Raw genomic sequence first — 21,883 nt, forward strand, 5'->3', positions numbered from 1 at the left:
CCTGTTTGAAGTTACTGTGTTTCTACTTTTTTCTTTCTTCAGCTTGGAAAGCAGATTGGGTTCTCACTGCTACAGAAGCATGACTATAGGATACAAAAAAAAGTCAACAAAATATTTGAAAAAGTTTTTTTTCCTGCCAGTTTTAGAGTACAAAATATGTGTGAAGTCTTAGGTTTTCACTACTGATAGTTTTGAGTATCCTGTCTGTGCTTCCTTCTGCCCTTGACTGTTGTAAGTAGTTCAATTTTCCCAAATTCATGCTGTTAAGACTTATGTAATCCTTTCACTTATGTCAATAGATGCTTGTGGGTGTAGAGAGACTGATTTCTAGAACATTACTTCAATAGAAAGTATGCATAAATTCTACTAAGGCTTTTTTTTCCTTTTTGATTACTTTTTACCGAAAGAAAGTGAGAAAGATTAATTTGTGTTGGTTTTCAGACCATTTAAATTTTGGCCATAAACTTGTTTTATTTAAAAAAACTCTGCAGTAATCCATAACATGAATTTAAGCAGTGAAAAATAGAATACTATGTTAGTAATGCTGACCTTCATTTATGGATTTAGTAAAGAGGTATGCTGGTATTACAGGTTTGCAAAAAGGGAATTTGCATGTTGCCTTTCCTTGGTTCTGAAGTCTGTAAAATGGAAAATTGCTTTCAGCCTTGTCATTGTTACTTGCTGTGCAAACCTACCTGTTGTACATCTTTGCATTTCCATCACCGTAAACCAAAATAATGGTCTAGAAACATTTTAAAAGCTAAAGCGAAAAAAGCAGAATATTGCTTCTGCTACTATTATGTAACAAACTTTTTCCTTCTCTTTCTTCACCTGGTGAAGCCACTCTAGCACAGTATTTAATAGACATGGTAAAACTCTAACAAAGCTCTGGTGCACTGTTGCTTTTTACATTTACTTAAAGGTTTACACATGTGCATGGTTTGCTGTAAAAAAATGAATATGAAAACCCAAGAGAAAGTAATTTCAAACACCTTGTTCTGCATTACATTACATTTCAGTTCAATGCACTAAACAACTTTCTGTGTATATTGTGTGGACACAAAGTTAAAGCTTTTCCTGCATGTGGAAACAAATCAACAGCAGTGACAGCTGGATTAGGAAAGAAAACCTTGGAACAGGAACTGTGTAGAAGCAGCCCATATTGAATGACTGTGTAAGCATTTGGCGTTCTTCATGAATTATGTTAAAATTACAAGATGTGTTGCAAATGAAGACTTAAGCAGGACAGTCTTTTCTAGACATTTAAGTTATGGCCAGGGATAAATGTAAATTTAAATGCTAATTGCACTTTTAATAGCAGAATTCTGTGGCTGAAGGTATTTTGTTCGGCTTACATTTAATTTCATTGACTTGCATATAAAGTTTTATCTGTCCTAATAACTAATTATAACAAAATCCACAGTTTTCATTTCAAATAATTGAAGCCAAAAGGAGTGTGGTCCCTAACCATTGAGCAGTACTCTGCTGTTTGTTTATTGCTTGATTTCTGCTGTCCAAAGGTAATCCTGAACAACCTTGCTCATCAACATAATTCATAATATTTTCCTGTCAGTGTCATAGGCCTTGAAAGCACTCTGTGTGTTGATACGTTAAAATCCTTTGATACTATGTGTTTAACATACTTATTTCAATGGGATTATAAGTTTGGGAAATGCCTATATGTTGAATTAAACCTACAAATTCAGATATCTGTGGTCATAGGGAGATTGGAGTTGTAATAAAATTAACATGATAAAATTCTGCGTTGATTTGGCTTGAGCAAATGCTATTTGAGATCAGAAAGACTGTTTTCTGAGGTGATTTTGTTGTAAACAATAAGTGCTAAATGCTGAATAAATTTAAATGTCATGAGATGTATTCATATGTCACTCAGGTTTGTATTCTAAAATAATAGTTTATTCTTCTTTATTGCAGCTTCCCAAAATATATTATGAGTACAACATTCCACAAATATTAACTCTGTCATTTAAAGTTGAAGACGTCAGTGTTGCCATGACAATTTAAAACCAACTGATACGTTTTATACAATCTATAGACTTTTTTCACAAATTTTCCAAGCAGATGCACTTTTATTAGCTTATATGGAAGTAACTCTAACTATGATTGCGTTAGCGAGAAAATAGGAAAAGCAGAACTTCAATAGTTGCATATAAAATAGAACAAGAAAATGAGCAGAAAAGTATGCGTACAAAAAAGCTGAAAATAACCCACACTAGAAAGATGCAGGTGTATTTTGTTACTGTGCTAATTCTGTTTAATGGAATTTCCTATTTAATCCCCAAATTTCAGAGGAAATTTGAAGAGGGGGAAAAAGCGTACTCGGTATTATATAGAAATAATCCCTGATCATTAGGAGTTCTGTCTCTTGAGGTTTCCTTTCAGTATCACAATGATACTAAATTCTTTACTAGGGCTTTCTTTCTGAAGGGCGCGCCCAGAGAGCAAGTAATAGCAGCAGAGGGAGAGATAGGAGACACAACATGCAGCACACTTCAGATGGAGTGTGTAGGCAGCCAGCAGTGTATAAGACTGCAGGGGTTTTACTGTAGCAGTAAGAAAACCAGAATCAGTTTAAAATTAAGCTGAGATACAGTTCCATCAACTGAACACTTGACAGAAAAATGAGGCTGACCCTGGAGTGTACCTGACACAGATCTACAAGAGTTACTTCTGGAGGTAGCCCCGTGCCAAGGTGCCTAATGGCTTCAAGTAACGTAAAAATGAATCATAGAATCATAGGACATAACTTTTTTTTTTCATAAAATAATTTATCTAATCAAATTATTCATGTAATCATATTATTCATGCCAATTATAATGGTAAGGATTTCATCAGCAAATACAACATTGTAATTTTTCCCATTCTCATTTACGCATAGTCAGATGCTGATCTCTTTCTGAATTCCTGTGCTGAATGGTAAGCGATATCTCTCCTTGTTTTGGCTTTTGGCCACATTTGCACACATTTGATCTGTCCAAATGAGAGCCCTAAGGATGATTTTTATCTGCTCCTGAAAGAAGTTTGGATGCCTTCCCTGGCTGCTGTTTAAATGTTTGTGTGTTACAGGCCTTTCTTGGCCAGGGCAAGCAGAACTGTGATGCCATCCCTGGTGGGTAAACCAAAATTGCATCCTGGTTGTGGAAAACAGATCCCCTGTCAAATGGATAGTAGAAATTTCACAGTTGTACAATTACACCGCAAGGTATAGGAGGCTATGTCATTTTGCCTGGTGCTAAGAGTCCTAAAGCTGCCTGTGTGTTCTCTGGTTAACCAGTGCTTGCCAAAAGAGAAGAAAAAGTTGGAAAATAGTGGGCGCATACGAAGGAATAATGTGGCAGAAAAGCCCAGAACAAAAAAGTGAAATGGGAAAGAGAAGACAAGAGACTGTGGAGATGACCTGTCTTATGAGAACATCAGTTTAGGTTAGCTCTTGGTTTTGGCCAGTGTCTGGTAGAAACAAGGACTTCAGGTGCATTGTCTTTATAAATGTCTGAATTCCTTATATTAACTTTAGGCAGTTCAGTGATGGTTTTTCAGGACATCCCAACTAAAACTAATATATTAAAGTGACTACCTGCTTCTTTCTGATCTCTGTGCAGCACCTGAAATACAGCGAGCGCAGCATCCAGCACAGTGAGGGAACTAAATACACAACTTCCAGAATGCATTGACTTTCACGTTTAACAGATGTGATGCTTCAGCTGATGGAGAACAGCAGCTTTCCAGCAAATCTAATACATCAGCATAGTTCCTCCTTTGGATTTGTACTATCTCTGTGTTTTGTATGGAAGAAGATATGTATGAAAGAAATCAGTTTTTAAATGATTACTTGCTTTCCTTCTGGCATTTTGGAGAACACTCTCATGTTCTTTCAATTCTTTTTTAACTTGCTTGGAGAGATTTTGTTATAGCCAAATAATGCAATTGGCAGAACACACTAGGCACCTTATTGTAAAAGCAAGAGTATAAATTTTTTGAAAGAGAATTTCCATTTTCTTCCTGAATAAGTTTTCAAAAAGACCAGTCTTTAGAGTAGCAGATGAAGAGTTCCTCTCTAGTCTGCCATGGTAGCAGCTACATTTTATTTTATTTCAGTTCTGACACATTGATGTTTGGCATTTGTAGGATTAGAGGGTTAATCATATTTAAGGAATTACGCCCTTAAAAAAATACACTTTTTTTTTCATTGCTACTGGCAAAGAATGCGTTAGTGATATTCATTGCTACTATTCCAGTATTTCAGGCTAAAAGTCTTTAGTGTTTTTTTGTTTGCTTTTAAGGCAGAAAACATTGCGGAATGGATTTGCCCACTTATATTCATATCGCATCTTATTTCAGTAGGAATACAGAATTCTTGATGGATGATATTTTTGATCGTTTTTACATTTCTGTACTTCCTGAACTGTTTTGAGGTGTGTTGGAAGGACACTGTGGTAATATGGGAGTTGCAAAGAAATTCTTATTCCTTTCATGACTATTGTTTTTAGAGGTGAAAATATATCCTATTTTAACATTCTTTTAAAATATCCTAAAGGATGTGATAAAACACAGCAAGAAATGAAGGTTCAGGGACAGGGTGACCATTTGTAACTTGGTCTGTCTCAGAACCGCAATGTAATGGCACTGTGCATTGACATGCTAGACTTATGACTTGAATAAAGGTCTCATAAACTCCTTAAGGTGTGAAAAAGGGGGAGAAATAACCCCTCGTTTTTCCTGTGTGTCTGTTTTTCTTCAGCGAGGGAAGGGTATAGTGCTTGAAGAGCATCCAATTGGACATGAATTATTAATTACTAGGCTTTTTTTATTGCATAAACAGGTTGAAATGTTTAAAGTAACTTTTCTCTTAGACCCGGCTTATTTCAAGCACTTATCTGTCTTTGAAGCTGGGGTGTTGGTTTCTTCAACTGCCTTGCGTTCCTTATTATCTTCTGTTATTCGTTAGTATTGCAATAGGATCTATAATTCTGTTGCTGGTAGAGACTCTGTGGTAGAGGTAATCTGAACCTGATCTGTGAATACTTCTCTAAAATATCCCTTTGTTATGGTTTCTCTCCCCAAAATGCTGTATTGTTATCTACCTTTTCTTGTTCCTTTACTTCTCCAAAGTAAGCATATGTTTATTTTACTTCCTTCCCCAATGTACTTCATCTAATTCTGTTGACCAACATACATTACATCTTAAAGCAGAAGTGCAGTGTTGTCTGGCTCCCATGGCCTCTGGCTGTATGAAGAACTCTTCTACACATCTTTTTATTTTCAGGAAGAATCAAAAATTTTGTTTAAGACTCTCCACTGACTCTAGCTTGATGCACAGACCTTGGGTGGGATCCAGGCTGCACTAGGAGCTTACATTGAATGAGTGATGTATGCACATGATTCCACTTACGTATGTAGCCTGTTAAGTAATATTAGAAGTGAAGGTATTACTTAATCTTTTCCACTGTTTCCCTTCACTTTGAGGACTTCTAATTTTAAATTCTGAAATACTACTGTTGGATTTCCAGGAAGCACTAGGAGAACACTCTGGTGCAACTGAGGAATCTTTCTCACCATTCTTTTTTGGGTGAGTCCAACTTTTGCCAATGTCTGGTTGGTTGGTTTGGTTTTTTGCTTTTCCTTTTTTTGTTGCATTTGTAGCTTGTTTTTCTAAGTCTCCTGAATAGTGCTTGTTTACATTGACTCCACTCAAGGTCATGTATTGGACTATATACTGCTTCAGACCTAGTCTTAGGTTTCAGTCATTGAATTTTGAATAGTTTTTCATATTGCGTTGAACATGATGTAGAAAAGTGCAGTTCCTGAAGAACAGGGACATAATTTATTTTTGGTCTTACTGAATTACCATTTGAAATGTAGTGATCTTCTGTTGGTCATGACTGTACCAGGAGAAACCAAATCTGGTCTTTAGGCAGCACTTTTTTAAAGTTTACTGCTTTTTAGGTGAGCATTCTCTTTTGGGTTCCAGGTGTCTTACTGTATATAGCACTTTACCCACTGTTGAAGAAGGGCATCATTAATAAGATGGATATTTATTTCATCACTAGACAGAATTCTTGACTTGTGTTCCTGTGACATGGACTTGCGCAAGAGGATCTGTAGAGTATTTTTAAGGTGTTTTGAAAAGTACTACTATTTAAGAGAGGTCATGCATAGCAAACCAGGAATTTCCATGACTACTAAGTGCAAGCAAAGCAAAATAGTAATGGTATTCTATGCTGCATGTGATACTCGTGATATCCAAGGTGTTTTGATTTCTATTCTTCCTTTTCTTTGTAGTCTGCCAGCTGCCTTCTTTCATCTGTATTTGCATTCTCATGGCAGATTTTTTTTAATTAAAAAAAAAAGTAAACCTTTACTTTTGGTAATAACAAAATGGTGCATTCTGTAGGTAGTGCTTATTGGTGTTTTTTCTACTGACGCTCCAGTTTTACCTTTCTTATGCTTCTACGACAGAAGAACTGAGACTTGCTTTTTGACACCCAAACCACTAAATATTTTTTTCTACAGCTCAGGAATCTCCTGTTTACTTTTACTACAATGCTGTAGTCAATATTTAAACAGAACAAGAACAGAGTTGAAGTATGGACCTGTTCATTTTAGTCTGCAGTGCCTTCCAGTAGGAAATGCACATAAGCAATTAAATATATTATAGCTAAATAAAGTAATAGTAAGGAGGCTGCTCCTCTGTTGTTTGGTAATGAAAGTACTGAGCATGTACAAAATAAGCTATTGGTCTGTGTTAGAGAATTGCAGTGTTCACGAAAAGCAAGAGCTGTTGTCTCAGTTTTGGGGGGGAAAGTTACTTATCTACACTACAAAATAAAGTATTAATTTATTTTCGTATCAGATTATCTACACAAAATACGCCTGAGATATTTAGAAGATTTTCTTTTATTTGGAGACTGTGTTTCAATTATGACAGTATGCCTTCAAAATGCCTTCAGCTGATATTAGTCCTTTGCTAGGGCTATCCCAGTCAGTATTCTAAAGTGTATTAGGACTTCTTGTGAAGATAATTCTACCACTTCCTTAGCAATTCTTGGAGTAAAACTACTCATAAATAAATCTGCCAAGACTCTGAAGGACCAGCACCTCCAATATCAAGAAATCTGCATAGTGTACTGTGTTCTTTTTTCTCCCTGTCATTTTGATAAGGAGATTACAGAAGCTATTAAAGGTAAAATTACAGTCAAGTATAGCATTAAAAAAAAAAGTAGCGCAGCACTGAGATTTCATTTAAAGAGACGAACTTGAAAAAATTATTTTAAATGCTTTTTACATTTGCTTTAGCTGCATGTGTTTAATGTTTAGGGTATTAATGGCACGTAATTTTAAAGTTGTGTAGAGCAGCCAAAGCAGAAAATGGAGAAATACTTTCCTAAGTCCTTTAAAAAGTTAATCTTTACAATCAAGACTTGTTAAGTCTTGATTTAGGCAAGATGTCATGGGATTCGTTTGTCATCAAAATAAAAAAAGATTGATAAAGCCTGTTGAGAGACATATGTGTGTGTGTGTGTGTGTGTTCTGTGAGTTATGAAGCTTAGTGAAATCTACTGTCATTTGGGTTTGAGTCCCATGACCCCTGTACTTTTCCTGCTTTCCTTTCCATTCATTGTCTCCTTGCACTATTGCCATGAGCCCACCTTCTTACCAAGTCCTTTGTCACCTTGTGTCACCTTCAGTTCCTCCAGTTCCTATTTACAGACTACATCCCTCCCAAATATTGTCTAGGTGAGATGTATCCAGTTTGTGTGGGTTTCCACTATTAAGAATCCTGTAAGATGCCACTGACCCTCAAGCATGTCTTCCTAACAAATTTAGGATTTTCAGAGTTTCCTTTTAAATATGGCACATTTAACTAAAATGTAGCAATTAATGAGCAAACAAAAAACCTGTGGATCATTTAGCATTGTCTCTGGTAATGTGCCAGTTGTGTTCATTATCCATATCTAGCAACAGGTGTGCTCCAGAAAGACTAAATATTCAAGACAAAGACTGTTCACAAAATGGCTTAGTACTGTTCACTTGTTGGCACAACTGTTGGCATGTTTTCACAGAATATGAATATGAGGTGCAGAGTCATGGTGTAGTTATTTCACAAGAGATGATTTAATGGATAGTGATAGTTGTAGTAGGAGAGGAGGAGGAGGGGGAAGACCAAAATAAAATATATGATAAAATATGATTTAAAAAATTGTGCATCTGTTTAAAGCTGAAGTTATGTCAAGATAATGTTGAAATACCTAGCCCTGAACTTGAGATGGAATATAGTAATATACTCTTCTCACTGCTCTCACACATCTATATTTTAATACCTATGCTGTCTCAGATTGTGTATGACTTCTCTCAGGAGATGTACCTGATGATTGCATGTGCTGCAGATGCCATATGGAAGGAAGCAATGCTACTGCTTATGTACTTTATGCTTTTTTGAGTAAAGGATACTACAAAGAGCTAAGTATTTTTTCTTGCTTATTTATATATACACACAATTTTTCCTGTGTATCTTTTCAGCTCATGGAAAAAACTGACAGAGAGTACTACACTCTGGATGACATGTTTGTTTCCAAAGCAGCCAAAAGAGTGCGCAGTGGGGAAGAGGAGGAAATACAAAGAAGAAAAGCAATACGTGAGCACCAGCAGCTTGCTGCACGCATGGAAAAGTGCCCATACTGCTTTGATAGCAGTGAACTTTCTAAACATCTTATTATTGCAATTGGCACCAAGGTAAGAAAATAGCAATTTAACACAAATGTAAAAATAAAAAAGAAATAAAGGAAGGCAATGTTAATGTTAAAGTGTATAAGATTAAGAATGAAATCACTTCTATGAAATGATTTAGTGTTCTGCATCTTATTTTCCTTGCCCTTCCAATTGATTTCACAAATTCCTCAAGGGTGAGGGAGAAAAAGATATAAATCTGTTGTGAATTATAAAGCTAATCTTTGATATCGGAACTTCAGATTTGTGAATTCATGGAAGACAGGAGCAATAATGAAAGATCTGAGTGCAGAGATTAGGCTTTAGGTGGATTTGTGGAAGACTAAATCATACTGCACTGGAGGAAATTTGAACAGGTGAAGAATTGTATCTCAATGATATAAAAGAAAATTAAATGGAGAATTCCAGTTTTAAGCCTGAAATCCTTTGAAATAGACAGAAGTTTGATATGGGGAACCTTCTTGTTTCCATTAATGCTTTTAAAAGTTGCATAAATATTTGGATTTATAACATATGAAATGCTCCAGTATAGGCTTTTTTGCCATTCTTTCTCCAAAGTTTTAATTTATTATTGATGTTTTTTGTTTGATTTGAAACTTTTTGTAGGCCAAGGTATTAAATGCATAGCTATGTATTATGGTACATTGCACGCATTTTTTTATATAGATAGACAATATATATAAAATGCATACAGATACGTATCTGTGTGTACATATATCTGTGTATATATATGTGTTTATATATCTAATATATATACAGAGATATATCTATAGCTATGTATTTTTATAGATTATATTTTATTAAAAATGCATACAGAGATATATATATAAAAAAAAAGAAAGTCTTGTAATGGACTAAACAGTGTGATTTCATAATAGTTAGGGTACTGGTTGGTCTGTAAGGCTGATATTACTGCTGTGTTGGTGGAGCTTCTGTCTGGATACTACTAGTTCATTTGAGCTACTGATGGATAATGGGACCTTTTTAAAAACACTAAAATTACTAATACCGTGCTGTAATTAGAAGATAATGGCTTCTATTGGTTTGAATTTTAGCAAATAATGTATTTCTTGGACTTAGCAATGGGAAGGTTTTTAACACTGGAAAAATGGGCACTTCAGTTTTTGTTCGCTTTTTATAGGTATACTTGTCTTTACCAAGCAACCAGTCCCTTACTGAAGGTCACTGCCTGATAGCCCCCCTGCAGCACCATACTGCAGCCACTCTTTTGGATGAAGACATCTGGGAAGAAATCCAGGTCAGCTGAGAAACTGTCTCATGTTCTAACATTTTTGTGAAATAATGTTGTTTTGAATAATAATATAGTTGTCATAAGTACCTATTTTCATAATTTCCAGCCTGGTAGCTCTTTTCTGATTCCACTAAGGGGCAGAACATTCTCGCGTTATGGATGAAAATTAGTGGTCAAAAATTGAAAAGGGAGATGCAGGGTAAACACTGAAGAAAAGTTTTCATTTACAAGCACCAGAAAAAGTTGCCTGGAATGCTGCAGAACCTCTATTGTTGGAGGTTCCTCAAGCAGGTTAGAGGAACATCTCTTGGGGGTGACGTAGGTGCAGCTGATCCCTTATAGAAAGTGGAATAACTGGCTTGGCAGTTAAGAATTCCTTGGGAGTACCAAGGAAAAGAAAAGGATTGTCAGGGCAGAAAGATCACTTATAATGAAACACAAGCTGAAGATATGTTGTTTACATATCTTCAGGTTTTTTAACCTCATCTGGGTTTTGGGTGGATGTCGGCTGGGAGGGAACTATCTCATTCTTCTTCAAATCGGTGAGGTCCCCATTAGAATCCAATTTCCTACTTTTTTGAAAAGAATTATTAGAATAAAGTGCCAAGCACGATGGGTCATGCTTTCCAACTCTCTTATGAAGACATTTTGAAGGTTTTGAGTTCTGTTTTCTTTGGAAAAGGAAAATCAAGGGAGGAATGTAACCAGGTTCTGCCTAAGAAATTGACAGTGTTCCTCCCCCCTGCCATCAGGATTATTACAAGGGGAAAACAATTTGCAACCTCTTATATCAACATATGGGATACTATTTCAGACTAGAGAAAGGCTTTGTTCCTTGCAGTTGCTTAGATTTAAAAGCAGGTTAATTCATGAGTTTGAAATGGTTTAAGTAACATTGATCTTGCCTCAAGCCTGGCAGATGGATTCTCTGACTTTCCAAATTTGCTCCCCACATTGATTCTCATGGCTGATGTAGTTTTTATATAGTGTTTCTTAGTAAATTATGCTCCTCCCAAGCAGGAAGGGAAAGGTGTTCTTTTGTATGTGACAGAAATGCCTAAGAAAGTTGGAAGTTGGATATGAAGCAAGTAAGTGCAACATGTAGGGATCAGGAGAACAACAGAGCATGGGAAAAAGTGATAAATACATTTATTCTATATCTTCTATTTATCCTAACCTCTTTTAACTAAATAGATGGTATTTTTTTCTGAATTTGTATGAGAAGGAAAATAGGATAAAGGAAAGATAAGCAAATGCAATTCCTGTGTTCAATGCTAGTCTCTTCCTTGCTAGAAAATGCAACTAGTTGGTAAAACTGTTATCCATTGACCCTGTGAATATATTCATAGCCAGTTTAAACGTTTCTTTGCAACAAAGTACTTCGGGAGGTGATAGACACAGATTACCCCCCCCTCCCCCACCCCCCCGGCTTCTATGAAATTCAGTAGGAACAGTCTGGAAGGCTTTAGCAGGAGTATAAGCATACATTTACTTAGTGACTAAACTAACTTTCTGATGCCAAAGCCATATTTTATATTGCTGTTGAGGGAAAAAAAAAATTATCACACTATAAATATTCATATAATATTGTATTGAGTACATGTTTTAGCTAACTATTTTTGCTGGGATTTTTTTTTTTAAGATATGTTGGAATAAAGCAAGATGGGTTCTTTTATACTGTATGCCTTCAGGCACTGGAATTTAACATACTGTGTGTTTTAGACTGGTGTGCTCACTTGCCAAAGTAAATATGCATGTAACTTTTTTAATATGAAAAGATATAAATCTTTACATGTTCTGTATTGCCTGAACATGTAGCAATTGGTACCTGTGTCATGTGCATCCGAGCATAGGCCAAGCCCTCTTATTTGCTCTTATGAATGGTTTTGTCCTTTCTAGTGCTAATTATCCTTGATGTTTTGGCCCACCCAGAATTTGGAGGAAGAGTGCAATGTATTTAAAACTAAGAAATTGCAGTCTGGGAAACATTAGCTAACATCTGCAGATATTCTAGGTTTTTCAGTGGATTTGTATTTCTGTCGATATTGCAGGGTAGCAACTCTAATAGTCCTTCCCAGCCTTTGGTTTAATGTTTCTCTTATCTCACCATAGTTGCTTGCTTTGGTGTATTTCAGAAGTAGATGTCTGGGGGCCAGGGTGAGGCAGAGAAGACAACAAACTATTAATTCAGAGTTGTCTTTTGCTCTGCACAGTAAAGTCCTGTATCAGCCATGGTACAGTGATCTATTCACTGGGCAACATCTTCTAGCTGTATTTCATCATTTGTGTTGGGAGGGTGGTGGCAGCATTTTCTTGTGAGAGCATGGAGCAGCTTTTTTGTGAGGAAAAATTGGGGGCACAAGAGCCTGCTTTGGAGAGCTTGAATACCTGGTTAAGAGATATATTTGGCCAAGTTTCTTAGACTTTTAGTTTGATTCATACTGTGCAAGATGGCAAAGGGATGGGGAGAAGAGAGCTCAATTTCTAGTCCTGTTGCACTGAAAACCTGGTAGTGATTTGGTTTCCATCTGTTTTACTTCAGTACTTGCTGATGTTTATGAATATGTGTATTTGCTTATGCTTATTCGATTCATCAACTCTCCATTTAAATTAAGATAGGAAATCTTAAACCTTTAGATAGGATTAGCCTTTTAATTGTGGTGTTTGTACTTCTAAGCATTGTTAATTGGAAAAAAAAAATCAATGCAAAAAGGACAACCTGTGAGTTATGTGAGTTGTAGAGCTGTGGTACCTGTGGTCTGTGAGGCTTATACAGTTTCAGTGATTTCTTGGTTTACACTGTGGAAATGGTATAGGAAGCATGTATAATACAAAGATCTTCATTTTTAAAAAAGCAATTTTCAAGATCTTGAGACACTTTCAGAAACATTTGTTCTGTCACAAAGGCAGATCTTTTGTGCATTTGAAAATGAGTCTGAATGAGTCTCTGAAATCATCCCTTGTGCTTGGTAATTTAGTTCAGCATCTACATTGTAAGCTGTAGAATGATGCTCTTGCATATCTGGGATACAAATACCAACTGCCAAGAGTCAGGGAGCAGCAAGAGCGGGCTCTCCACAGGGGAGGCAAGGCAGGGGTGGGCGGAAGGTGACGGGCAAGGCAGTTGGGGGAAGCCACCTCGCTGACAAGGCACAATCCCATGGTACCCAAGCCAGGAGAAGAGAGCAGGTCCCATGACGGTAGACAGGGCGAGCCACAGCCCAGTGATGGCCAGACAAGTTTGCAGTGATGAGTTAGGTTCAAGGTCAAGTCAGCAAGTCAGGGTCAAGATCAGCCAGGCACATGGCTGGGCACAGGCATCCCTGAAACTTAGTTCAGGCGAGGATCAAAAGTGAGCGCCTGAGCTTAATTCCCCAGCTCTTTCTGCTGTGTCTGATCCCAGCTTATAGCTACACCATGTCAGAGCTACCCATCTGCATGGGCAGCCAGAGCCCCAGCAGGTACGAGAGGCTGCACAGCGTGTTGAGTGTGTGCAGGGCCTTGACACTGGAGCTAGCAGAATTATAAATTGAAATACACTTTGAACAGGTGCAGCACCTAATCTCTAAGGGGAACTGGTAACATTGAGGCCAGGTGTATTACAGTATTGCATTTGGTTAGCTTCCATACAGTGAAGATGGTGGTTATAGCCATGGCTGTCTTTGGAGGCAATGTTAATATTTTCCTTAAAGGACAAGCATGTCGTTTGTTTAAAATCTGTGTAATTGGAATGAATGGTGGAAGGATAATAGTATCTAGAGGCAATACAAGCCCAAGACATTAATTAGCAAACTGTGAGCTTGGGACCTCCTGTTAAAGCCATATTGTTTTATGGAGCATCACAGTTATGGAGTTCAACATAGTTTTAATTTCAACTGTAAAATTATGTGGTATTTATTAAAACTGAGTTTGTAGTGTTAATTATAATGCGTATTTCACAATAGTTTTCTAGACTTCATATCTTTGTATCTTTGGAAATACAGTTCATGTTAAATTGTTGAATAAGATGGAATTTTTCTAGTATGATTGCTGTTGTTACTTTATGATGAGTTTATTATGAATATAGTATATGTTAGTGAAATAATGTAAAATATTATATCTGAAAGCTTTGAAAAGCTAATTCAAATTACGCTTTTTTTTTTTTTCTTTAAACAGATGTTCAGAAATGCATTGGTGAAAATGTTTGAAGCTAAAGACTTGGACTGTGTGTTCCTAGAAACAAACATGAGTATGAAGAAACGGTATCACATGGTATACGAATGCATTCCTCTTCCAAAAGAAGTAGGAGATGTGGCTCCAATCTACTTTAAGGTACATGAAAATGTTTTTTCTTAGGTAATTTGAATGTATTTATCATAATTCATCTATTTCTGGAAAACTTTTTTTGATATTCAAGTACTATTTTTGAAAAGATGGATTCTTTGATCCTACTTCTTGATCCATTCTTTGATCCTTTTCCTTGATCTTAAAACAAGCCCTGTGAGGTAATTCTGGTTTTCACGTAGTCAGTGGAAGAGCTGTATGTCACTGTGCAGTTGCCTCAAGTCTGACTGCACTGGCAAATACTGGAAAAAGATGAGAGAACTGTAGTTTCTTGAAGTGCTGTAAGGATTGCAATACTTTTCACTTAAGTCCTCTAGTATAAAGTTAAAACCCCATACATGTGCCTTGGCAAGCATAAGATGAGAAAATATGTCAACTGTTTTAAGAAATACCAATATATAATGTTTCATCCCCATTTTATTTCAGTAGGTCCAAATTTTACACGTGTCTTAGCTCTCTGATGAACATTAAACAGCATGATAGATATTTCTTCTATAGCTTTTCTGGTCTTTTTCCACTGACCTTGTGAGGAAAGGCTCATTGAACCTTCTGCCTGGAACTGAGGCCTTTTGGCTTTCAGCAGCTGGATCATGATTTGCCTTTTATAAGTAAATTATTTTATTTGTTCTTTGAAATATTATTTTTGTTTTCTGGAAGCAAATAATGTGATTGGTCTTTGATGAAGTGGAGCAGCCAGTATGATGAATAGCAGTGCTGTAACTTCTATCCCATTTGAAACTCTCCACCTGGTTTTCATTGCTGTTTCAAGTACTGATAAAACTTTTGTCTGAATGCTGAAGGAAAGATGAAGTACAAGATTTAATGCAATGTCATGTGCATAAAACTTCCTTTCAGAAGTCTCCACCATTAAAATACACAGCAAATGAAATTTAAAAGGTACCTATGCTATAATACAGTATACCCACTTCCATACTATAGCGGATACAGAGGCAGCCTTAAAGGTTTTTAAACACAATCAGCCTTCTAAGCTAGATTCTCCTCTTAAAGTTTAAAAAAGAAAAAAAGAAAAAAGGCTAATATACTGTAATGAATTCATAAGAGGTTTTGTATGAGCTTAGTAAAAAGAGAATGTGACCTTTTAGTTGAGACTTGTTAGAGATAATTTGTGTAAAGCAAAAGTTAAACTGTAAAAAAAAAAAAAAAAAAAAAAAAAAGAATAGAATTAAGTGAGTTTGAGGATATTATATGATGCCTTTATAAAGTATGTAAGTTCTGGAAATCAGAAAGGTGGCCAAAAATAAAGTTACTTTGTTAAGAAATAATTGGTACTTGCAGCACAATGTACTTCATTACATTGAAAAGTTAGTTCTTTCCTTGCTGTATGGAGGACTATTTTCACATTTAGATAAAATGATTTTACAGAAAGCTATAATGGAGTCTGATGAAGAATGGTCCGTGAACAAGAAGTTAATTGATCTTTCTTCAAAAGATGTTCGGAAATCTGTAAGTAATAAAATGTATTGAACATTGAATTTCTCGTCAAATTCTTCTCATCTTTTTTCGTTATTAACTGTTTCAAAGAGAGAAGAAAGTGAACACAATTAGATTAGTGGATCAGGGGATGGCATAAGCATGATGAGAATTAAAGAGTCTGACTGAACTCCTAACTAGCATTAGGGAAAAGATTTCCATTTATTTCAACGATAGGTGGACTGAGCTGCAAGCATTGGTTGAGAACAAAGCTGGCACTTTGAGAACATGTACCAGCATAATTTTCTTGATTAACTTTAAGAATTAAGGTAGATCAAAGACTTGCAAATTACTTTCCTGGAAAAAAATATGATGTGTCTTTTTCATTGACCTGGAACAGCCTTTTGTGTTGCTAAGTTTATGAAGCAAAAATATAAATAGCCTTGTAAGTCTTTTTTTTTTTTTTTCCTAAAACAAGGGAATAGCGCACTGTCTGTCTTCTGGATACTAAACTGAAACATCTTTGTATATACAAATTTTAAAGGAATGATGCTGAAACTGTTAGGTTAAAAGGTTGTTCCATCTTTTTAATGTTAAAGTGAAAAATGTGTGGCATATAGACTTTACCACAAGTAGTTTACTACTATGTAGTAATAATACTTAATTTCTGAAAGTGTATTTTAGTAAGTATAGCACCTTTGCACTAAAAAAATCCTAGTTTAGGTGAAGGGGGAGATGGGTTTAGACATGAAGACTGATATGACAAAGAGAGAGAAATTAAATGCAGAAGAGTAAGGCATTGAGTGGCTGTATAACAGGAGAGGTTTTGTATATTGTGATGACTCTTGAACTAAACCAACAGTGGTAGCAAATGTAGCAAGAGAAAATTTATTCTGCCACGTGAGCTGAAATGTCATATAAATGATTACATTTAGTCAGTTATTCAAAGTGGTGAGGCTTCAAATGGAAAATTTGGGTCTGGTTTTGGGCACAGTGTTCTAAGACAGTTACAGATGAGGAGAACATAGGTTAGAAAACTTAACCTGGTTTAGGGGTTGTGCAGTCTAGGAAAGAAAAGACTGAAATGGGATTTGATGCTAGTTTCCTTTATATAGGAGATTGTTTTAAAGAAGATAGTTGTTTGCTAGCACTACTGGGTGCAGACAAGAAGGAATTCAATTGATTTGTAGCAAGGACTTAGGAAAGACTTCAAACTTCAGGTGTAAGATGTAAACAGACAACAGAATAGTTACGTTTTGGATATCTTCTGCTCATTGTTTTAGAACAGGGTATAGGGAACAGGTGTTTTAGAACAGGGAAAACCAATATCTGTCACAAATAAATGAAGTATAATTTTCTTGACACATGGTAGGGCATCAGGATATTTGATTTCTTTAAGAATCTTGTTAGCCATATGTTTTTGAGACTGTATTATGTTTCTTGCTATGATACATTGCACCTCTGTATTAAATCTTAATTATTTTTAGACGGAATTTTCAGGCAATATATGGAACATGCCTTGTGAAAATTGTGCAGTTATTTGGACTGTAGCAGAGGAAATGCTTATGAATTTGAGGCTTTGTAAATCTTATCTGTACAGAACATCCTCAACAATTAAGGGTGGAAAATAACTTGTTGCAGTGAAACAGCAGAAATTACTTGCAATGCTGTAGCAATAAATGAATCCACCTCTCACTCTGTCAGACTGAAGGGTCTTTCCTTGTGGCAGGATAACCAGTGTCTCCTCTGTAGGCTGACTGAATTATTAAATTATCCAATTTGGCAAGTTAATGATAACTTCCAGTCATGTAGTGGGGTTTTCTGGTAGTGTATTTTCCATAGAGGTGTTTCCCCCCCCCCCCCCGAGTGTCAATGTTTCCTCTGGGTAAATATTTCATGTTATCACACATCACCTTATCTTTAATAAATGCAACTTGCTGGTGGTTGTCTTAAAATTTCTATTCAGCCCATGTAATTCAGAGGCGTGGAATCAGGAAGGCATTTGTGCAGTGTGCATGCTGCTGCCTGTTCCTTCCCCGTCTCTTACCTGGTGCTGCAGCAGTGTCCTCTGGAGGTTCTGCCACCCAGCAATCATCTTCTCAGTTTTCAGTGTCTTTTTATTTAGTTGTTGTGTGTTGGTTTTTCCTCATGCCTGTTAGTTTTACTGTTTCTCTGTTGCAATTTTATGCTACACATACTTGGTTTGATGGGTGGTTTAAAATAAAATGTGGTACTATCAACTGTAAAACCACTTTCAAAATCATTAAGTTGGGGCAGGGGGGTTAACTAAATGCCTACAGTCTGTTAAACATCTAAGAATGTGGTTTTGTGTATAGGTTCCTAAAGGTTTACCATACTTTTCTGTGGACTTTGGCCTTCAAGGAGGATTTGCTCATGTCATTGAAGATCAAGACAAGTTCCCTCATTACTTTGGAAAGGTATTGTTGTGTAGAAGATAAATTTTACAAAATAAAGTATAATCGGTAAATTGAAGTAGTTAAAACAGATGCTGCCAGAGCAGTCACTTTGATGTACCTTATCCCAATTTATTAGCTGGCTTTTCTTGGCAAGTCATTATATCTTAGCTTGTTGAATAAAGGAATAATTGATTTCTTTGCTGGCTGATACTCAGAATGTGATTCTAGATCCATGTTTCTTTGGATTAATAGGAACTCTAGATATTTGACATGTAGTCTAATAGATGGAAAATACTTGCATCTACTTAAGAAGAAGGAAAAAAAAAAAGCTTTTTCATAGCCATAGTATTCTCATATAGGCGCACTGGCTTCTGCTTGTGTAAATTAGGGTGCACAGACATACAAACTCACAGACAGCTCCTAGTGTAATAAATGTGTGGTTAAATTACTCCATGTAGTATAAGTATAGAGAGTATAATATATACAGGAAGAGCTGCAATAAAATCTTCCATTCTTTATTATGTCACAGCAATCATTTATTGAAAAGTCAATATTGCAAAAACATTAAGAGTGATTGGGGAGAAATATAACTTATTTCAAGAAGAGTTAAGAGCAAAGTGGGCAGTTTTCTTTTTTCTGAACTTTTCTCTTTTTAGTCACAAATGTACTAATATATTAACAGTCTTGCAATGTTAGGATATTTATGCGGTTCATTGCTATGCTGTACTTAAAAGAATTTTGCTGAGGCAACCATCTAACAACTAGAGTTCTAACTTTTGAATTGGTATATATTGTTACAAATTTCTGGTTTTAATAACTAGCACATGAAGAAAACAGTGACAGTCTCATCATTTGAATATATATATTTCTATATTCTATGGTAAAATAGCATTAAGTAATATGGTAATTTTGCATTTATCTTTATCTATCTTTGTTCTGCTTGCAAAGGAAATCATTGGTGGCATGCTGGACTTGGAACCGCGGCTCTGGAGGAAAGGAGTCAGACAGAATTTTGAGGATCAGAGGAAGAAGGTGTTGCAGTTTGCACAGTGGTGGAAACCATACGACTTTACCAAAAAGAAAGAATGAGTACATGCCTGCAGTCAAGGACTATATAAGCCATAAACTCTATAAAAGGATATTTCATATGTTAAGAATAACACCAGTGTGTTATGTATTGCTAATATATTTTAAAACCAAGGATATTGTTTAATTGCTGATTACCTATTTCTGGTTTAGACACTTTGTGGATCACATGAACCTGCAAGCCTGACAAACCACAAGTGTATAGTGTTTTTAGTTTTTCAGTTTTTAGCTCAGCCAAAAGAATAATATCCATGTGACTACTGGAATTCTTCAAAATGTAGCTTCTGCTTTTGGAGGTTTTATAATCTTTGTGGCAACTGATGTTTTTTCTACATTGGATTTAGCATAGAGCCAGTGCTTAATTATAATGCTGACTTTTTGTAGAAAATGGTGTAAATTTTAAGAACATTTTGAATAATACAAATACATTGCTGCAGAAGGAAGCTGTACAGAAAATTATTTTCTGCTTTTGAGTTCTTTAAGTTGAAGTCATTGCAGGAATACAAATGTTCAAGTATGATGTGATTGATAAACCTGCTGCTGCCCCCTGCACAAGAATTAATGCCATTTTCTGTACTTTCTTTCAATATGGAGTAGTATTTTCAAGCTGACCTGTTGCGCAAAGGATGATGATACAATCCATAGTGGATGGCAAATGACAGCTTTAATCATAGAATCATAGAATTGTTTAGGTTGGAAAAGACCTTTAAGATCATCCAGTCCAACCATTAACCTACACTACCAAGTCCACACTAAACCAGTCAAGGCTAGACTAGACTAAACCATGTCCCAAAGTGCCACGTCTACCCGTTTTTTGAACGCTTCCAGGGATGGTGACTCCACCACCTCTCTGGGCAGCCTGTTCCAATGCTTGACTACCCTTTCCATGAAGAAATTTTTCCTAATTTCCAGCCTAAACCTCCCCTGGCACAGCTTGAGCCCATTTCCTCTTGTCCTATCGCTAACTACATGGGAGAAGAGACCAGCACCCGCCTCACTACAACCTCCTTTCAGGGAGTTGTAGAGAGCGATAAGGTCTCCCCTCAGCCTCCTCTTCTCCAGACTAAACAACCCCAGTTCCCTCAGCCGCTTCTCGTAAGACCTGTGCTCCAGACCCTTCACCAGCCTTGCTGCCCTTCTCTGGACATGCTCCAGCACCTCAACGTCCTTCTTGTAGTGAGGGGCCCAAAACTGGACACAGTATTCCAGGTGTGGCCTCACCAGCGCCGAGTACAGGGGGACAATCACCTCCCTGCTCCTGCTGGCCACACTATTCCTGATACAGGCCAGGATGCTGTTGGCCTTCTTGGCCACCTGGGCACACAGCTGGCTCATGTTCAGCCGGCTGTCAGCCAGCACCCCCAGGTCCTTTTCGGCCAGGCAGCTTTCCAGCCACTCTTCCCCAAGCCTGTAGCGTTGCATGGGGTTGTTGTGACCCAAGTGCAGGACCCGGCACTTGGCTTTGTTAAATCTCATACAGTTGGCCTCGGCCCATCGGTCCAGTCTGTCCAGGTCCCTCTGCAGGGCCATCCTACCCTCCAGCAGATCGACACTCCCACCCAGCTTGGTGTCGTCTGCAAACTTACTGAGGGTGCACTCAATCCCCTCATCCAGATCATCGATAAAGATATTAAACAAGGTTGGCCCCAGAACAGAGCCCTGGGGAACACCGCTCGTGACCAGCCACCAACTGGACTTAACTCCATTTACCACTACTCTCTGGGCTCGGCCACCCAACCAGTTTTTTACCCAGCGAAGACTACGCCCATCCAAGCCATGAGCTGCCAGCTTCCCAAGGCGAATATTATGGGAAACAGTGTCAAAGGCTTTGCTAAAGTCCAGGTAAATGATGTCCACAGCCTTTCCTTCATCCACCAATGAAAGTTACTTATGCAGACAGTAACAAACAAAAAAGAGAGAGAGAGGAGCAGCGAACAGCCTGAAGGAAAACCACTCTCCAATGGCCAGAAAAGAAGAAACTAATCTCAGGGATCTCCCCAGGTGACTCTTCTCCCCTGGGCATCCTCTCTAGTGCAGAGGTGGTCCGCCACAGTACTTTTCTGAAATAACAGTATAGTTTTCGTTGGGGAAACTCCCTGCTGGTTGTTCCTGCTTGTGATGCTGTTAGCACTGATTGGAGCATGCTCTGATCAGAGGCAAGTGTTGCATGTTAATTGATTGTTAAGCTTTGTGCATGGATGTCACTGGGAAATGCCTGTCTGCTACTTAAAGGACTACTGTCTACCGTGTTATTCACTAGGTTTTGTTTTTTCTCTTGCGTAGGAGTTACAAAATGGGGGTAGGAAAGGGGTGGGGGAAAGGGAGATTCTTGCATCAATGTCAGTCACTTTCTGTGGGAAGCCTGACATATCAGGCTCAGGCTTTGCAGGTGCAGAGCTGGGAGAACAGAACAAGGACAGAAGGACAAGGATAAAAACTTTGCCATAGCATCCTCCGAGTAGATATGGGAAAGGGTGCAAACTTGCAAACAAAAGAGTGCAGTGCTACAGGGAAAGGCTCCGAGTGGCAAGTGGAAAGCTGTTTGCATAGCAGAGGCTAAGGCATTGTGCAGGTGTCCCAATGTCCTTCCCACTCTTCTCCTGCTGAACCATTGCCCTGTACACCTGTG

At 37.3% G+C, this 21,883-nt stretch overlaps 1 protein-coding gene across 2 annotated transcripts in view; it reads left to right on the forward strand.

Annotated features, from left to right (window-relative positions):
• Positions 1–19,694, forward strand: part of CWF19L2 (CWF19 like cell cycle control factor 2) — an 86,090-nt gene extending 66,396 nt beyond the window's left edge. For both annotated transcript variants that reach the window (XM_075711427.1, XM_075711423.1), the window contains exons 13-18: positions 8,539–8,751; positions 9,887–10,003; positions 14,153–14,308; positions 15,704–15,784; positions 18,088–18,189; positions 19,117–19,694. In XM_075711427.1, the coding sequence (XP_075567542.1) occupies positions 8,539–8,751; positions 9,887–10,003; positions 14,153–14,308; positions 15,704–15,784; positions 18,088–18,189; positions 19,117–19,257 (810 nt within the window). In that variant the 3' untranslated portion in view covers positions 19,258–19,694. The remainder of the gene's footprint in view (positions 1–8,538; positions 8,752–9,886; positions 10,004–14,152; positions 14,309–15,703; positions 15,785–18,087; positions 18,190–19,116) is intronic.
• Positions 19,695–21,883: the final 2,189 nt, after the last annotated feature.

Source organism: Pelecanus crispus, chromosome 1 (assembly GCF_030463565.1).
Source record: "Pelecanus crispus isolate bPelCri1 chromosome 1, bPelCri1.pri, whole genome shotgun sequence".
NCBI lineage: Eukaryota > Metazoa > Chordata > Aves > Pelecaniformes > Pelecanidae > Pelecanus > Pelecanus crispus.